Source organism: Saimiri boliviensis, chromosome X, assembly GCF_048565385.1.
Source record: "Saimiri boliviensis isolate mSaiBol1 chromosome X, mSaiBol1.pri, whole genome shotgun sequence".
Taxonomy (NCBI): Eukaryota; Metazoa; Chordata; class Mammalia; order Primates; family Cebidae; genus Saimiri; species Saimiri boliviensis.
Genome location: NC_133470.1, coordinates 13,708,600 through 13,724,504, shown reverse-complemented (window position 1 = coordinate 13,724,504; position 15,905 = coordinate 13,708,600). Strand labels below are relative to the sequence as shown.

General features: G+C 44.0%; 1 protein-coding gene across 6 annotated transcripts in view; it reads right to left on the bottom strand.

The window, feature by feature from the left end:
* REPS2 (RALBP1 associated Eps domain containing 2) overlaps window positions 1-7,318 on the bottom strand; it is a 219,914-nt gene extending 212,596 nt beyond the window's left edge. For all 6 annotated transcript variants that reach the window (XM_003924137.4, XM_039475603.2, XM_039475602.2 and 3 more), the window contains exon 1: window positions 6,937-7,318. In XM_003924137.4, the coding sequence (XP_003924186.2) occupies window positions 6,937-7,176 (240 nt within the window). In that variant the 5' untranslated portion in view covers window positions 7,177-7,318. The remainder of the gene's footprint in view (window positions 1-6,936) is intronic.
* Between the last annotated feature and the right edge of the window lie 8,587 nt (window positions 7,319-15,905).

The window sequence follows — 15,905 nt, the reverse complement described above, 5'->3', positions numbered from 1 at the left end:
TTACACAGAATACAGCATTCCTTATGTTGAAAAGACATCCAAGACAATACTTTTTTTAGCGATTTATATATACACAAATATATATATTGACACATACATACAATAAAAGTAGAAAGAAACCTTCAAATCATGCACACCAAATTCAGAACCGTGGTAGGGTAGGGAGGGAGGGGAATGAGACCAGAGAAGGAGACATAGGAAGCTTTCACTCTAGCTGGACTGTTTTACTTCTTATATAGTGTGGTACATACCAGTTATTTGTTGGGTAACTCTCTCGTTTTGCATGCCTGAAATATTTTATTACAAAAGAGTCAACAAGTAACTATTATGCAGAGGTACTCCTTTTAACCAGGCAATGGTTTGGCTCTGATACTTCCTGTATCTACTAGCATTCATTCTCTTTTAGAAAAAAAAGGGCCCGGTGTGGTGGCTCAGACCTGTAATCCCAGCACTTTGGGAGGCTGAGGCAGGCAGATCACCTGAGGTCAGGAGTTCGAGACCAGCCTGGCCAACATGGTGAAATCCTGTCTCTACTAAAAAGAAAAAAAAAAAAAAATAGCCAGGCGTGGTGGCATGCACCTGCAATCCCAGCTACTAGGGAGTGGGGTGCTGAGGCAGGATAAGCGCTTAGACTGGGGAGGCGGCAATTGCAGTGAGCCGAGATTGCGCCATTGCACTCCAGCCTGGGGGAAAAGAGTAAGACTTCGTCTCAAAAAAAAAAAAAAAGAAAGAAAAAACACTGTTAATCTAAAACAACATATAGTTAGTCCTAGTTACTCAGGTGTTTTTTGTGTGTGTGGGCTTTTTTTGTTTTTGTTTTGTTGCGGTTTTTATGAGACGGAGTTTTGCTCTTGTCCCCAGGCTGGAGTGCAATGGCGTGATCTCAGCTCACTGCAACCTCCGCCTTTCGGGTTCAAGCAATTCTCCTGCCTCAGCCTCCCGAGTAGCTGGGATTACAGGCACGCACCACCACGTCCAGCTAATTTTTGTGTTTTTAGTAGAGGCGGGGTTTCACCATGTTGGCCAGGCTGGTTTCAAACTCCTGACCTCAGTTGATCCACCCACCTCAGCTTCCCAAAGTGCTAGGATTACAGGTGTGAGCCACCGTGTCCAGCCCCTAGTTACTGTTTTAATATGCTGGCCTCTATTTCTTTAAGGTAGAGTTACAAAATGATATGATCTAAAGATATGAAAATATAAAGTTGTTTCATTTACATTTTTTAAAAAATAGTTCTGGCTAAAAATCTAGCAACAAGCAAAAGTTCACAAGAATTTGTCTTTTACCTATAATTTTCTTTAATTATTAAACAGTTGCTTCAAAGAATCAGAAGACAGCCTTCAGAAAGGACTTCTTCCCAAAGGTGAGGGCATGCGCACAGATTTTTTTTAATATTCCCTACTTCTCACAGCTTTATTTTACTTATTTGCCTCAGTCAAAGCTGCTTAAACAACCAGACAACTTACTGTTTTTTTTTTAACCATCAGTGATTTCCCTTGATATGGAAGCAACTGTGTTTTATAATTATTCCCCTTAATGTCCAAGAATTAACTAACATAAAAATGAAAACCAACATAGACAAAGCTGGAAACCATCATTCTCAGCAAACTAACAGAAAACCAAACACCGCATGTTCTCACTCATAAGTGGGAGTTGAACAATGAGAACACATGGACACAGGAGGGGAACATCACATAATGAGGCCTGCCAGTGGGTGGGGGGTGAGGCTAGGGGAGGGATAGCATTAGGAGAAATACCTAATGTAGATGACGGGTTGATGGCTGCAGCAAACCATCATGGCACATATATACCTATGTAACAAACCTGCACATTCTGCACATGTATCCCAGAACCTAAAGTATAACAAAAAAATTTAATACAGATGAGATTGGGAGCATATGTGTATAATTACATAAGTCATGTATGTTTTACATAAGCATAGAAAGAAATGTAAAGAGATATACACCAAATTGACTTTATATACTCTTGTTACTTGGCTTTGAAAAAATAATGTTCTCATTTTTGAGTTTTAAAAGAAAACTCCAATAAAATGTATATATGTTTAAAATTTTTTAAGAAAATGAAAACTAATTTTAATGATGACTTGGAATATGTACAGCATTCCCAGAGACTAAGACATTATTCTAAAAGACAGATATTATAAAGCAGTCTATATAGTTTGTTAATTCATCACATCAAATAGAAAACTTGCTGCTTTAAGGTAGATATTTTATTTTTTAATGAGATAGGGTCTGACTCTCACCCAGGATGGAGTGCAGTGGTGTCATAATGGCTCATTGCAGCCTCAAACTCCTAGGCTCAAGGGATCCTCCCACCTCAGCCTCCAGAATATCTGGAACTACAGGTGTGCCCCAGAGAGAATTAAGTAGGGTGTGTGTGGTGTGTGTGCGTGTGTGTGTGTGTGTGTGTAGATGGGGTTTTGCCATCTTGCCCAAGCTAGTCTTGAACTCCTAGGCTCAAGCAATCTTCCAGCCTCAGACTCCCAAAGGGCTTGGATTTACGGGCATGAGCTACTGGGCCTGGCCATAGCCTATTTTAAAAGGTCTTTTGGTCTCTTTACAGAGTATTTATTTCCCTGTGCTGACCTATTTTAAGAGCAGGATTCTAGCACTAGGTAGAAAATGACAGAATGAAACACTTTTAAACTAGAAAAAGAAAATATGTCTAAGAACAGGTAAATGGTTTTGTTTAATTTTCAAGACAGAGCTACAAATGTTAGAGTGATTTGTTTCCCAGGTTTAAAGTATTTTGTTGGTATTCAAAGACCGACATTTTACTAGAAGGCATGGCATGTGCTGAGAATCAGGTCTGGGTTTGACACATATTTGGTTTGGGTTTGACAGCCTTACTTTACTTAATTTTGAGACAGGGTCTTGCTCTGTTGCCTGGGCTGGAGAGCAATGGTGTGATCATAGCTTGCTATAACCTTAAACTCCCCGGCTCAAGGAATTCTCCTGCCTCAGCCTCCAGAGTAGCTAGGACTACAGGTGCAAGCCACTAGGCCTGGCTATTTTATTTTATTTTTTGTAGAAACAGGGTCTTGCTATGTTACCCAGGCTGGTCTCAAACTCCTGGCCCCAAGGAATCCTCCCATCCTTGGCCTCCCAAAGCACTGGGACTACAGGTGTGAGCCACTGCACCCAGCTGACATTTTATTTTTGAATGTTATATTTCTTTTCTCAACCAAAAAAAAAAAAAAAAACTCTGTAGTATAAAAACATTTTCATTGGAACATAAGCTCCATGAAGACAGAGATTTGTGTTGGGTTCACTATTATAACCTCAGCACCTAGGACAGTAACTGACACACATCAGAAACTCATATACGTTTTCTACCTAGTGCTAGAATCCTGCTGTTAAAATCAGTCAGCAAAGGAAAATAAATACTTTGTAAAGAAACCAATTCATTTCTGGTGGGAATGCAAAATGGTACAACCACTTTGGAAGGCAGTTTGGCAGTTTCTTATAAAACTAAATATACTCTTACCATGCAATCTAGCAATCGTTCCCCTTGCTATTTACCCAAATGAGTTAAAAGCTTATATCCTGCATGTAACAAAAAAACCTGCATACAGATGTTTATAACAGCTCTATTCATAATTGCCCAAACTTGCAACCAAGATATCCTTCAATAGGTGAAGAAATAAACTGTAGTACATCCAGACAATGGAATATTATTCAGCACTATAAAGAAATGAGCCACCAAACCATAAAAAGACATGGAGGAATCTTAAGTGCACATTACTACATGAAAGAAACCAATATTAAAAATACTATATACTGTATGACTCCAACTACATGACATTCTTAAAAAGGCAAAACTATAGGACAGTAAAAAAAAAAAAAAAATTCAGTGGTTGCCACGTGTTAATGGAGAGGGAGGAATGAATCAGTGGAGCACAGATTTTTAGAGCAGTGAAACTATTCTGTATGATACTACAATAGTGGATCCATGTCATTATACATTTTTCCCAACCCACAGAATGTACAACACCCAGAGTGAGCCCTAATATATAGACTTTGGAGAATAACGATGTGTCAATGTAGGTTCATCAATTGTAAAAACTCTATCATTCTGGTGTGGGATGTTGAGAGTAGGAAAAGCTATGGGTGTGTCGGGACAGGGGATATATGGGTACTCTGCTAAATATTGCTGTGAACCTAAAACTGCTCTGAAAAAATAGTCTATTAAAAAATATGTTGAGGCTGGGCACAGTGGCTCATGCCTGTAATCCCAGCACTTTGGGAGGCTGAGGCACGTGGATCACCTGAAGTCAGGAGTTTGAGACCAGCCTGGCCAACACGGTAAAACGCTGACTCTACTAAAAATACAAAACTTAGCTGGGCGTGGTAGTGGGTGCCTGTAATCCCAGCTACTCGAGAGGCTGAGGCACGAGAATTGCTTGAACCTAGGAGGCAGAGGTTGCAGTGAGCTGAGATCATACCACTGCACTCCAGCCTGGGCAAGAGTGAGACTCAGTCTCAAAAAAAGAAAAGTTGAGATTTTGTATACATATGCCATATATCTCACACACACGTATATTTATATGCATGTATGTGTAGGTGTGTGTGTGTGTGTGTGTGAGTATCTCAACTGGCGAAAAAACCCTAAGAGGCTCACTTCCATAACAAAGTAACAAGTATAGTGGTTTATTTTTACTCCAAGGAGCAAATAAAATTAGGTATTTTTATAAAGCATTTACTTGTGGTAAGACTGCAAGATACTCACTCTTCCTGGAACATTATTATGGTCATCTTAATTGTATGCTTATTAAGAGGAAAACCTGGTTGTTACCACAGAAAATACCAGGGCTTGTTAGTGCCTCCAAGATTTGAGCAGTTATACCTGTTGGGCCACTTAAATCTCAACTTACAGGTTCCTGATTAACAGGGAAAGGGTAAAAACATCTACATTTGTTTTAAAGAATGGCTAATAAACTGATGGGGTAATGGAAATTAAAGTGGATGGAGCACACACCACTAAAGTGATGAGTGAAAATTAGGTGTTTGCTGGTTGCTGACTTTGACTCTCTTAGGATTACATATCCAGTTTGCCTTCAATGTTCATTTTCACCTGTACCAAGAATACTGAGTTATGGTAATTTTGTTGGATTAAAGGGGGTAATGTGTTTTTGCTTTGATGGGCTGAATAAGGAAGCTTCAAGCTCTGAGAGATTTACTCCAAGCAATCTTGCAGGGATGTCCTTTTTGTCAGTATTTGAAGCAGTCTTTTGCAAACAGATTTCAAGTGGACATCAAAAATATAATCTTATTCATGCAAAGGCACTGTGCCTTTGGTCTTAAAACATATGTACCTCAAGAAAGTGTGGATTCTAACAACAGGATATCCTTCTTCCCAATTCCTAAGGAGGCATCAACCAACATATTCAGATTTAATATGCCCACCTCCTCTTATAATATCCGATGCATTACTGACAACAAAGTAAGTTTAATAGGTACCCAGCTGTCACTTACTGCTGTATAGCCTCAATCAATTATTCCTCTTTCAGCTGGGAAGCAGCTACAGCATTGAATAAATATATTATGCTCGGGAGTATTCTGAGGGCCTCATATAATAGTCATGGTTTGTGTTTTAAGATACTGAGTTTCTCTTTACCTGGTACAGCTCAAGTACTCATCAGCAATGGCAGAACTGTCTACATATCAAGGACTTCTTTAGGGACAAGCAGCCATGCTCAGTTCTGTGAATACTAGTTATATTTTCAGAAATCCCAAATTCAGAAAGGTGAATGATTGATTACAAAGTGTCTAAAGTTATGCTCACCAACATACAGCCATATGCACACTCTAGCAGTATAAAACGCAGTCTCAAGTAATTTTTTAAAAAAATACAAATGAACACAATGAAATTGCAAGTGAACCGTAAAACCCTCAGATCTCCTTTGAAACTAGATTTTAAAGTACCACTCGTCACTCTAAATATTCGACTAGTGTTAATAACATTCATACTATTGCTTTTAGGAAAAGCTTCATTTCACGTTTTGAACCTGATACTAACAATCTTATCACCATGAAGTTCTAGTGACATGAAATGACAAACAAAGGGCTTGTCAAGTAGTCTTTCTCCAAGCTCCAAAGAAAGCAAAAAACGAAAATAGCGTCTGGTATGAATCATCCCCTAGTCCTTTTCTAGGTATAGAACAGCCAAAAGGTGGTAGCTATGACACCCCTTACTTTTCAATTCTATTTGAAATCCAAGTAATGATAAGATGGGAAACTATAGCTGTTCCCCATGGTGAACTTCTGAAGTCCACCTCTAGCCTCAAATGGAAAATTTGGCTTTGACCTGACAAACGTCCTCTTGCAGTCCCGTGTCCCTGCTCTGCAACTTGTCATTAAGGTTTTCGATTTAATATTAATATTTACAAATATGTTACAGGCAGTTATATATAGTAGATACATACGTATCACAAGTACATAGAGAGGACAATATTCAGCCCCGGGCTCGAACCCTACAGACACACACACCCTTCAAGTTCAAATCCCAGCAAGGCACCCTGAGAGCCCACTCAGGAGAGGGAGGGGCAGGAGCAGCGAGCAGAGGTTAAAACAGACAGCAGCCAAAACAAACACCACTTCCAGAACAGGACAAACTTTAGGTCTGGACGGCTGCAGAACCCCAGAAATGGCCGGGGGAGGGGAGGGAGTGTCAGTCTCAGAGAAGGAAAATGGGGAGAGCGCACCCAGCACTGGGCGAGGAGCTCAGCTGCGGAGGAGGCTGGTGTCCCCCGGGGACAAGGGCGTCGCCGCAATCCCCGGCTGCAGAGCCCTCTCTCTCTGAGAACTGGCCGAGGCCTCCGGGTCCCTGAGGGTAGCCCTGCCGCCCCACTCGCAACCTCCGCCCCCACAGACACTGTCCCCACAAACCCGCAGGGACAGGAGGCGGAGGGACCCTACCTGGTGGAGCGTCTCGGCGGGCAGCTGCGACGCCCGAAACAGGTCAGCCACCGGGCCAGCGGCCGCAGTAACCGTGCCGGGGGCGACTCTGGAGGCCTCGGGGGGTCCAGGCCCGGGGCCCCCGCCCGCGGCGCCGGCGCAGCGCGCGAAGAGCTCAGAGTAGCACTGCTGCTCGCCCTCACTTAGCAGCAGCGGCGGCGGCCCGGAGCCGCAGCCCCCACCCCCCGCTGCCGCCTCCATGGGGCCTGCAAAGGGGCGCGGCGGAGCCCTGTCCCTAGCTGGGGTGCCGCTGTGTCCGCCACAGCCACCGCCACCTCGGCCTCAGCCACCGCCTCCGCCGCCCCCACGCCCGAAGCTGCCGCGCCGCCGCTTCCTCCCGGCGCCCGTGGGCCCCGCCCCCGGGCTTGAATGTTGTGCCTCAGCCGCGCGGCACATGGAGACAGGCGCGGCGCGGCCCAATCACTGCCTGGGATCTCACCTAGGCCCCGCCCCCGCCTCCGGCCTGCCCCGCCCAGCTCCAGGTAACTAACGCAGCGCGCCGCCCGCCCTCCGCCCTTCACCTGCTCCACCGCCCCGGAAAGGCGGGTCCCGTGCCTTCCCAAGCCCACACTTCAAGAGAGCGGAGTCTTTGGCCATCCGCCCTGGTTGGAAGGGGGCACCTAGACCCAACCGGACAATAGCGCTTTTCGGTAAGCGGGGAAGGCTGGGATGTTGTCTCGCTTAGAAGGCTGTGGCACGTGTGGTGACTACACCACGCCGTGCCCTAGCAAGAAAAGGGACAAGGCATGGCAAATTAGGTTTCTTTCTTCCACAGCAGTACTGCTCACGTCGTAAAGAGCTAGAAGAAACAGACATCTGTCCAAACAGGGTCCCACTAGCCCCAGAGTGTTTGGGGTGGTATAGGAGGTAGGCTACCTCCTCAGACATGACTCAGACCAGAAGTTGAGAATAACGTCTGTTACTTGTAAGTACTAGAGTAGTAACAGTATAAAAAGACCCATTTTGCAGATCATTTGGTCCAAACTCTGCTTTTTTTTTTTTTTTTTTTTTTTTGAGATGGAGTTTCGCTCTTGTTACCCAGGCTGGAGTGCAATGGCACGATATCGGCTCACCGCAACCTCTGCCTCCTGGGTTCAGCCAATTCTCCTGCCTCAGCCTCCTGAGTAGCTGGGATTACAGGCACGAGCCACCATGCCCAGCTAATTTTTTGTATTTTTAGTAGAGACGGGGTTTCACCATGTTGACCAGGATGGTCTCGATCTCTTGACCTCGTGATCCACCCGCCTCGGCCTCCCAAAGTGCTGGGATTACAGGCTTCAGCCACCGCACCCGGCCTCCAGACTCTGCTTTTACAGATGAGGAAACCCGTGTTCACCTTCATTCCTCCAATACTAGTTGAATATCTAGTATGTAGCAGATTTAGATGCTAGGGCCTGAAAATACAAACCTCGGTAACACAGGATCCTCACTCTCCAAAGGAAGCACTTCTTTTGGTAGTAAAACAGGCATTTTTTGAAAGTACAAAACTTCTTCAAGCTCACACCAAAAATCAATACCGGAACCCACATCTTTCCACCCCTGCCCATGTCCTCTCTCTCCTTTCCTCCCTATCCTAAAGCATACGCACTATGATTTTTAAATGTGCTTGCATCCACCGCAGGAAAAAAGTGGCCAGTACTCTAGCCACTCTTTTTTTTTTTTGAGAGGGAGTTTCGCTCTTGTTGCCCAGGAGGGAGGTTGGCACAGTCTCGGCTCACCGCAACCTCCGCCTCCCAGGTTCAAGCCGTTCTCCTGCCTCAGCCTCCTGAGTAGCTGGAATTACAGACGCCGGCCAACAGGGTTTCACCATGTTGGTTAGGCGGATCTCGAATTCCTGACCTCAGGTGATCCATCCCCCTCGGCCTCCCAAAGTGCTAGGATTTTTTTTTTAATTGCATTTTAGGTTTTGGGGTACATGTGATGAACATGCAAGATTGTTGCATAGGTACACACATGTCAGTGTGGTTTGCTGCCTTCCGTCCCCTCACCTGTATCTGTCATTTCTCCCCATGCTATCTCTTCCCACCTCCCCACCCCCATTCCCCTCCCCCATTTCCCCCCAACGGACCCCAGTGTGTAGTGCTCCCCTCCCTGTGTCCATGTGTTCTCATTGTTCAACACCCGCCTATGAGTGAGAATATACAGTGTTTGATTTTCTGCTCTTGTGTCAGTTTGCTGAGAATGATGGTTTCCAGGTTCATCCATGTCCCTACAAAGGACGTGAACTCATCGTTTTTGATGGCTGCGTAATATTCCATGGTGTATATGTACCACATTTTCCCTATCCAGTCTATCATCGTTGGGCATTTGGGTTGGTTCCAGGTCTTTGCTATTGTAAACAGTGCTGCAATGAACATTCGTGTGCACGTGTCCTTGTAGTAGAATGATTTATAATCCTTTGGATATATACCCAGTAATGGGATTGCTGGGTCAAATGGGATTTCTATTTTTAGGTCCTTGAGGAATCGCCACACTGTCTTCCACAATGGTTGAATTAATTTACATTCCCACCAACAGTGTAAAAGTGTTCCTATTTCTCCACATCCTCTCCAGCATCTGTTGTTTCCCGATTTTTTAATGATCGCCATTCTAACTGGTGTGAGATGGTATCTCAATGTGGTTTTGATTTGCATTTCTCTGATGACCAGTGATGATGAGCATTTTTTCATATGTTTGTTGGCATCCTGGATGTCTTCTTTTGTAAAGTATCTGTTCATATCCTTCGCCCATTTTTGAATGGGCTTGTTTTTTTCTTGTAGATCTGCTTTAGTTCTTTGTAAATTCTGGATATCAGCCCCTTGTCAGATGGGTAGGCTGCAAAAATTTTTTCCCATTCTGTTGGTTGCCGATTCACTCTACTGACTGTTTCTTTTGCCGTGCAGAAGCTGTGGAGTTTGATTAGGTCCCATTTGTCTATTTTGGCTTTTGTTGCCATTGCTTTTGGCGTTTTGGTCATGAAGTCCTTGCCTACACCTATGTCCTGAATGGTTTTGCCTAGATTTTCTTCTAAGGTTTTTATGGTATTAGGTCTGATGTTTAAGTCTTTAATCCATCTGGAGTTAATTTTGGTGTAAGGTGTCAGGAAGGGGTCCTGTTTCTGCTTTCTGCACATGGCTAGCCAGTTTTCCCAACACCATTTGTTAAACAGGGAGTCCTTTCCCCATTGCTTGTTTTTGTCAGGTTTGTCGAAGATCAGCTGGTTGTGGGTATGTTGTATTTCCTCTGAGGCCTCTGTTCTGTTCCATTGGTCTATATCTCTGTTTTGGTACCAGTACCATGCTGTTTTGATTACTGTAGCCTTGTAGTATAGTTTGAAGCCTGGTACTGTAATGCCTCCTGCTTTGTTCTTTTTGCTTAGAATTGACTTGGCTATGAGGGCTCTCTTTTGGTTCCATATGAAGTTTAAGGTGTTTTTTTTCCAGTTCTGTGAAGAAGGTCATTGGTAGCTTGATGGGAATAGCGTTGAATCTGTAAATTACTTTGGGCAGTATGGCCATTTTCACGATGTTGATTCTTCCTAACCATGAACAAGGAATGTTTCTCCATCTGTTTGTATCCTCTCTTATTTCGTTGAGCAATGGCTTGTAGTTCTCCTTGAAGAGTCCTTTACATTCCTTGTTAGTTGTATTCCTAGGTACTTATTCTCTTTGTAGCAATTGTGAATGGCAGTTCGTTCTTGATTTGGCTCTCTTGAAGTCTATTACTGGTGTATAGGAATGCTTGTGATTTTTGCACGTTGATTTTGTATCCTGAGACTTTGCTGAAGTTGTTTATCAGTTTCAGGAGATTTTGGGCTGAGATGATGGGGTCTTCCAGATATACAATCATGTCATCTGCAAATAGAGACAATTTGATTTCCTCCTTTCCAATTTGGATACCCTTTATTTCTTTTTCTTGCCTGATTGCTCTGGCTAGAACTTCCAGTACTATATTGAATAGGAGTGGTGAGAGAGGGCATCCTTGTCTAGTGCCAGATTTCAAAGGGAATGCTTCCAGTTTTTGCCCATTCAGTATGATATTGGCTGTTGGTTTGTCGTAAATAGCTTTTATTGTTTTGAGATACATTCCGTCAATACCTAGATTATTGAGGGTTTTTAGCATAAAGGGCTGTTGAATTTTGTCGAAACCCTTCTCTGCATCAATTGAGATAATCATGTGGTTTTTGTCTTTTGTTCTGTTTATGTGGTGAATTATGTTTATGGACTTGCGTATGTTGAACCAGCCTTGCATCCCCAGGATGAATCCTACTTGATCATGGTGGATGAGCTTTTTGATATGCTGTTGCAATCGGTTTGCCAGTATTTTATTGAAGATTTTTGCATCTATGTTCATCATGGATATTGGCCTGAAATTTTCTTTTCTTGTTGAGTCTCTGCCGGGTTTTGGTATCAGGATGATGTTTGTCTCGTAAAATGATTTGGGAAGGATTCCCTCTTTTTGGATTGTCTGGAATAGTTTCAGAAGGAATGGTATCAGCTCCTCTTTGTATGTCTGGTAGAATTCAGTTGTGAACCCATCTGGACCTGGGCTTTTTTTGGGTGGTAGGCTCTTTATTGCTGCCTCGACTTCAGACCATGTTATTGGTCTATTCAGGGTTTCGGCTTCTTCCAGGTTTAGGCTTGGGAGGATGCAGGTGTCCAGGAATTTATCCATTTCTTCCAGGTTTACTAGTTTATGTGCATAGAGTTGTTTGTGATAATCTCTGATGATGGTTTGGATTTCTGTGGAATCTGTAGTGATATCCCCTTTATCGTTTTTTATTGCATCAATTTGGTTATTCTCTCTTTTCTTTTTTATTAATCTGGCTAGTGGTCTGTCTATTTTGTTGATCTTTTCAAAGAACCAGCTCCTGGATTTATTGATTTTTTTGAAGAGTTTTTTGTGTCTCTATTTCCTTCAGTTCTGCTCTGATCTTAGTTATTTCCTGTCTTCTGCTAGGTTTTGAGTTTTTTTGATCTTGCTCCTCTAGCTCTTTCAATTTTGATGATAGGGTGTCAATTTTAGATCTCTCCTTTCTCCTCATGTGGGCACTCATTGCTATATATTTTCCTCTGGAGACTGCTTTAAATGTGTCCCAGAGATTCTGGTATGTTGTGTCTTCCTTCTCATTGGTTTCGAAGAACATCTTTATTTCTGCCTTCATTTCATTGTTTATCCAGTCAACATTCAAGAGCAAATTGTTCAGTTTCCATGAAGCTGTGCGGTTCTGAGTTAGTTTCTGCATTCTGAGTTCTAACTCGATTGCACTATGGTCTGAGAGACTGTTTGTTATGATTTCTGTTCTTTTGCATTTGCTGAGGAGTGATTTATTGCCAATTATGTGGTCAATTTTAGAGTAGGTGTGATGTGGTGCTGAGAAGAATGTGTATTCTGTGGATTTGGGGTAGAGAGTTCTGTAAATGTCTATTAGGTTTGCTTGTTCCAGGTCTATATTCAGGTCCTGGATATCCTTGTTGATTTTCTGTCTGGTTGATCTGTCTAATATTGACAATGGGGTGTTAAAGTCTCCCACTATTATTGTGTGGGAGTCTAAGTCTCTTTGTAAGTCATTAAGAACTTGCCTTATGTATCTGGGTGCTCCTGTATTGGGTGCGTATATATTTAGGATCGTTAGCTCTTCTTGTTGCAGTGACACTTTTACCATTATGTAATGTCCTTCTTGGTCTCTTTTGATCTTTGTTGCTTTAAAGTCTATTTTATCAGAGATGAGAATTGCAACTCCTGCCTTTTTTTGCTCTCCATTTGCTTGGTAGATCTTCCTCCATCCCTTTATTTTGAGCCTTTGTGTATCCTTGCATGTACGATGGGTTTCCTGGATACAGCACACTGATGGGTTTTGGCTTTTTATCCAATTTGCCAGTCTGTGTCTTTTGATTGGGGCATTTAGTCCATTGACATTTAGGGATAGTATTGTTATGTGTGAATTTGATGCTTTCATTTTGATGCTACCTGGCTGTTTTGTTGGTTAGTTGATGCAGCTTCTTGATTGTATTGATGCTCTTTTACCATTTGGTGTGTTTTTGGAGTGGCTGGTACTGGTTGTTCCTTTATATGTGTAGAGCCTCTTTCAGGAGTTCTTGTAGAGCAGGTTTGGTGGTGATGAAATCTCTGAGTGCTTGCTTGTTCACAAAGGATTTTATTTTTCCTTCACTTATGAAGCTTAGTTTGGCTGGATAGGAGATTCTGGGTTGAAAGTTCTTTTCTTTAAGGATGTTGAATATTGGCCCCCAATCTCTTCTGGCTTGTAGGGTTTCTGCTGAGAGATCTGCTGTGAGTCTAATGGGCTTCCCTTTGTGGGTAACCCGACCTTTCTCTCTGGCTGCCCTTAGCATTTTCTCTTTCATTTCAACCCTGGTGAATCTGACGATTATGTGCCTTGGGGTTGCTCTTCTTGAGGAATATCTTTGTGGTGTTCTCTGTATTTCCTGGATTTGAATATTGGTTTGTCTTGCTAGGTTGGGGAAGTTTTCCTGGATAATATCCTGAAGAGTATTTTCCAGCTTGGATTCATTCTCTTCATCACATTCAGGTACACCTATCAGACGTAGATTAGGTCTTTTCACATAGTCCCACATTTCTTGAAGATTTTGTTCATTCCTTTTTGCACTTTTTTCTCTGTTCTTGCCTTCTCTTTTTATTTTATTGAGTTGATCTTCGACCTCTGATATCCTTTCTTCTGCTTGGTCAATTCGGCTGTTGAAGTTTGTGCATGCTTCACGAAGTTCTCGTGTTGCGTTTTTCAGCTCCATCAATTCACTTATACTCCTCTCTATGCTGTCCATTCTCGTCAGCAGTTCGTCCAATCTTTTTTCAAGGTTCCTATTTTCTTTGCGTTGGGTTAGAACATGTTCTTTTAGCTCACTGTAGTTGCTTTCTTTTTTTTTATTGCATTTTAGGTTTTGGGGTACATGTGATGAACATGCAAGATTGTTGCATAGGTACACACATGGCAGTGTGGTTTGCTGCCTTCCGTCCCCTCGCCTGTATCTGTCATTTGTCCCCATGCTATCTCTTCCCACCTCCCCACCCCCCGCCCCTCCCCCATTTCCCCCCAACGGACCCCAGTGTGTAGTGCTCCCCTCCCTGTGTCCATGTGTTCTCATTGTTCAACACCCGCCTATGAGTGAGAATATATGGTGTTTGATTTTCTGCTCTTGTGTCAGTTTGCTGAGAATGATGGTTTCCAGGTTCTTTGTAGGGACATGGATGAACCTGTCGTTTCTTACTACCCACCTTCTGAAGTCTGATTCTGTCATTTCATCACCCTCCTTCTCCATCCGGTCTGGTTCCCTTGCTGGTGAGGAGTTGTGATCCCTTTTAGGAGACGAGGTTTTCTGGTTTCGGGAGTTTTCATCCTTTTTGCGCTGGTTTCTTCCCATTTTTGTGGGTTTATCCACCTGTTGTCTGTCTCTGTCCCAGGGAGTTGGAGCTTTATGAGTTTCCGTTGCACTACTGCCTTTTTTGATTTTCCTTTCAGGTCTGACCCGCCCAGCTAGCAGCACGCCTAGCCACTGCCTGCCCGCAGGGGCTTTGCTGAGCTGCTGTGGGCTCTGCCCAGCTGCCCTGAGCTCTTCCCTGTAGTCCTTTTTATATGGGCGTAGTTAGAACTGTCTCGGCAATGGTGGCCCCGCCTCTGTTATGGCGGACTCTCTCTGTTGTGGCAGGTTGCCTCGGCAATGGCGGGTTGCCTCAGCAACGGCGGCCTGCCTCCGTAGCGGTGGAGAGTCTCAGTAATGGCGGAAGCCCCTCCCCCACCGAGCCAGACCGTCCCAGTTCAGCTGTGCTTGGTTTGAAGGGCTCAACCCAGAGGGTTTCCAATTACTGTTTTTGTTTTCGTTGTTGTTGGGGGTATAGGGGTGGGACCAACCGAGCCTGATCACCTGGCTCCCTGACTCAGAGTCTTTTCTTTTAAGTTGAACGACCCCGCGTTCCGGTCGCTTGTTGAAAAGGCGCCGGGATCTCCCGTGCTGCGACTCACGGAGTCGGCTCGAACTGCGGCGCCGGCTCCTGGCGGATTTCTTGCCTAGGAATCTCCTGGCCTGACTCGCTATTTCAGATGAATGGGCAACTCTGCCGTCTCAGGGCTCTGCTCGCCAGCTAAGAGGGCTCCCAGACCAGTGGCTTTTGTACGGAGAACCGCAGCAACAGGGAGTGGTCACAGCAGCCGCGCGGGCGGAATCAGCGCCACGGGGGCCAAAACAGCCGCACCGGCTGGGACTGCGACGCTGGCGACCCCTCTGCCTGGGTATCTCCTGGTCTGTGGGCAATAAGAGTTCGTCTGGAAATGCGGCGTCCACTCACCCTCTGCACTTTCACTGGGAGCTGAAGTCCTGAGCTGTTCTTAGGCGACCATCTTCCCAGCATTCCCAGTGCTATGATTAAAAGTGCTACTTTTAAAAGAAAGTCCAGGCTGGGTGCAGTGGCTCATGCCTGTAATCCCACCACTTTGGGAGGCTGGGGCAGGCAGATCACTTGAGTCTAGGAATTCAAGATGAGCCTGGCCAATATGGTAAAATCCCATATCTACTAAAAATACAATAATTACCTGGCCATGGTGGCACGTGCCTGTAGTCCCATCTACTTGGGAGACTGAGACAGGAGAATCACTTTAATCTGGGAGACAGATTACAGTAAGCCAAGATCATACCACTGCACTCCAGTCTGGGCAACAGAGCAAGACTCCATCTCAGAGAGAGAGAGAGAGAGAGAGAGAGATTCATCATTCGTCTGTTGATGGACACTTAGGTTGATTCATATCTTGGCTATTGTGAATAATGCTGCAATAAACATGAGAGTGCACGTATCTCTTTGATTACAGAGAGAGAGAGAGAGAGAGAGAGAGAACACAAAAACACGGAAAGGCATGCCATGCTCATGGATTGGAAGAATTACTATTGTTAAAATTACCATACTACCCAAAGCAATCTACA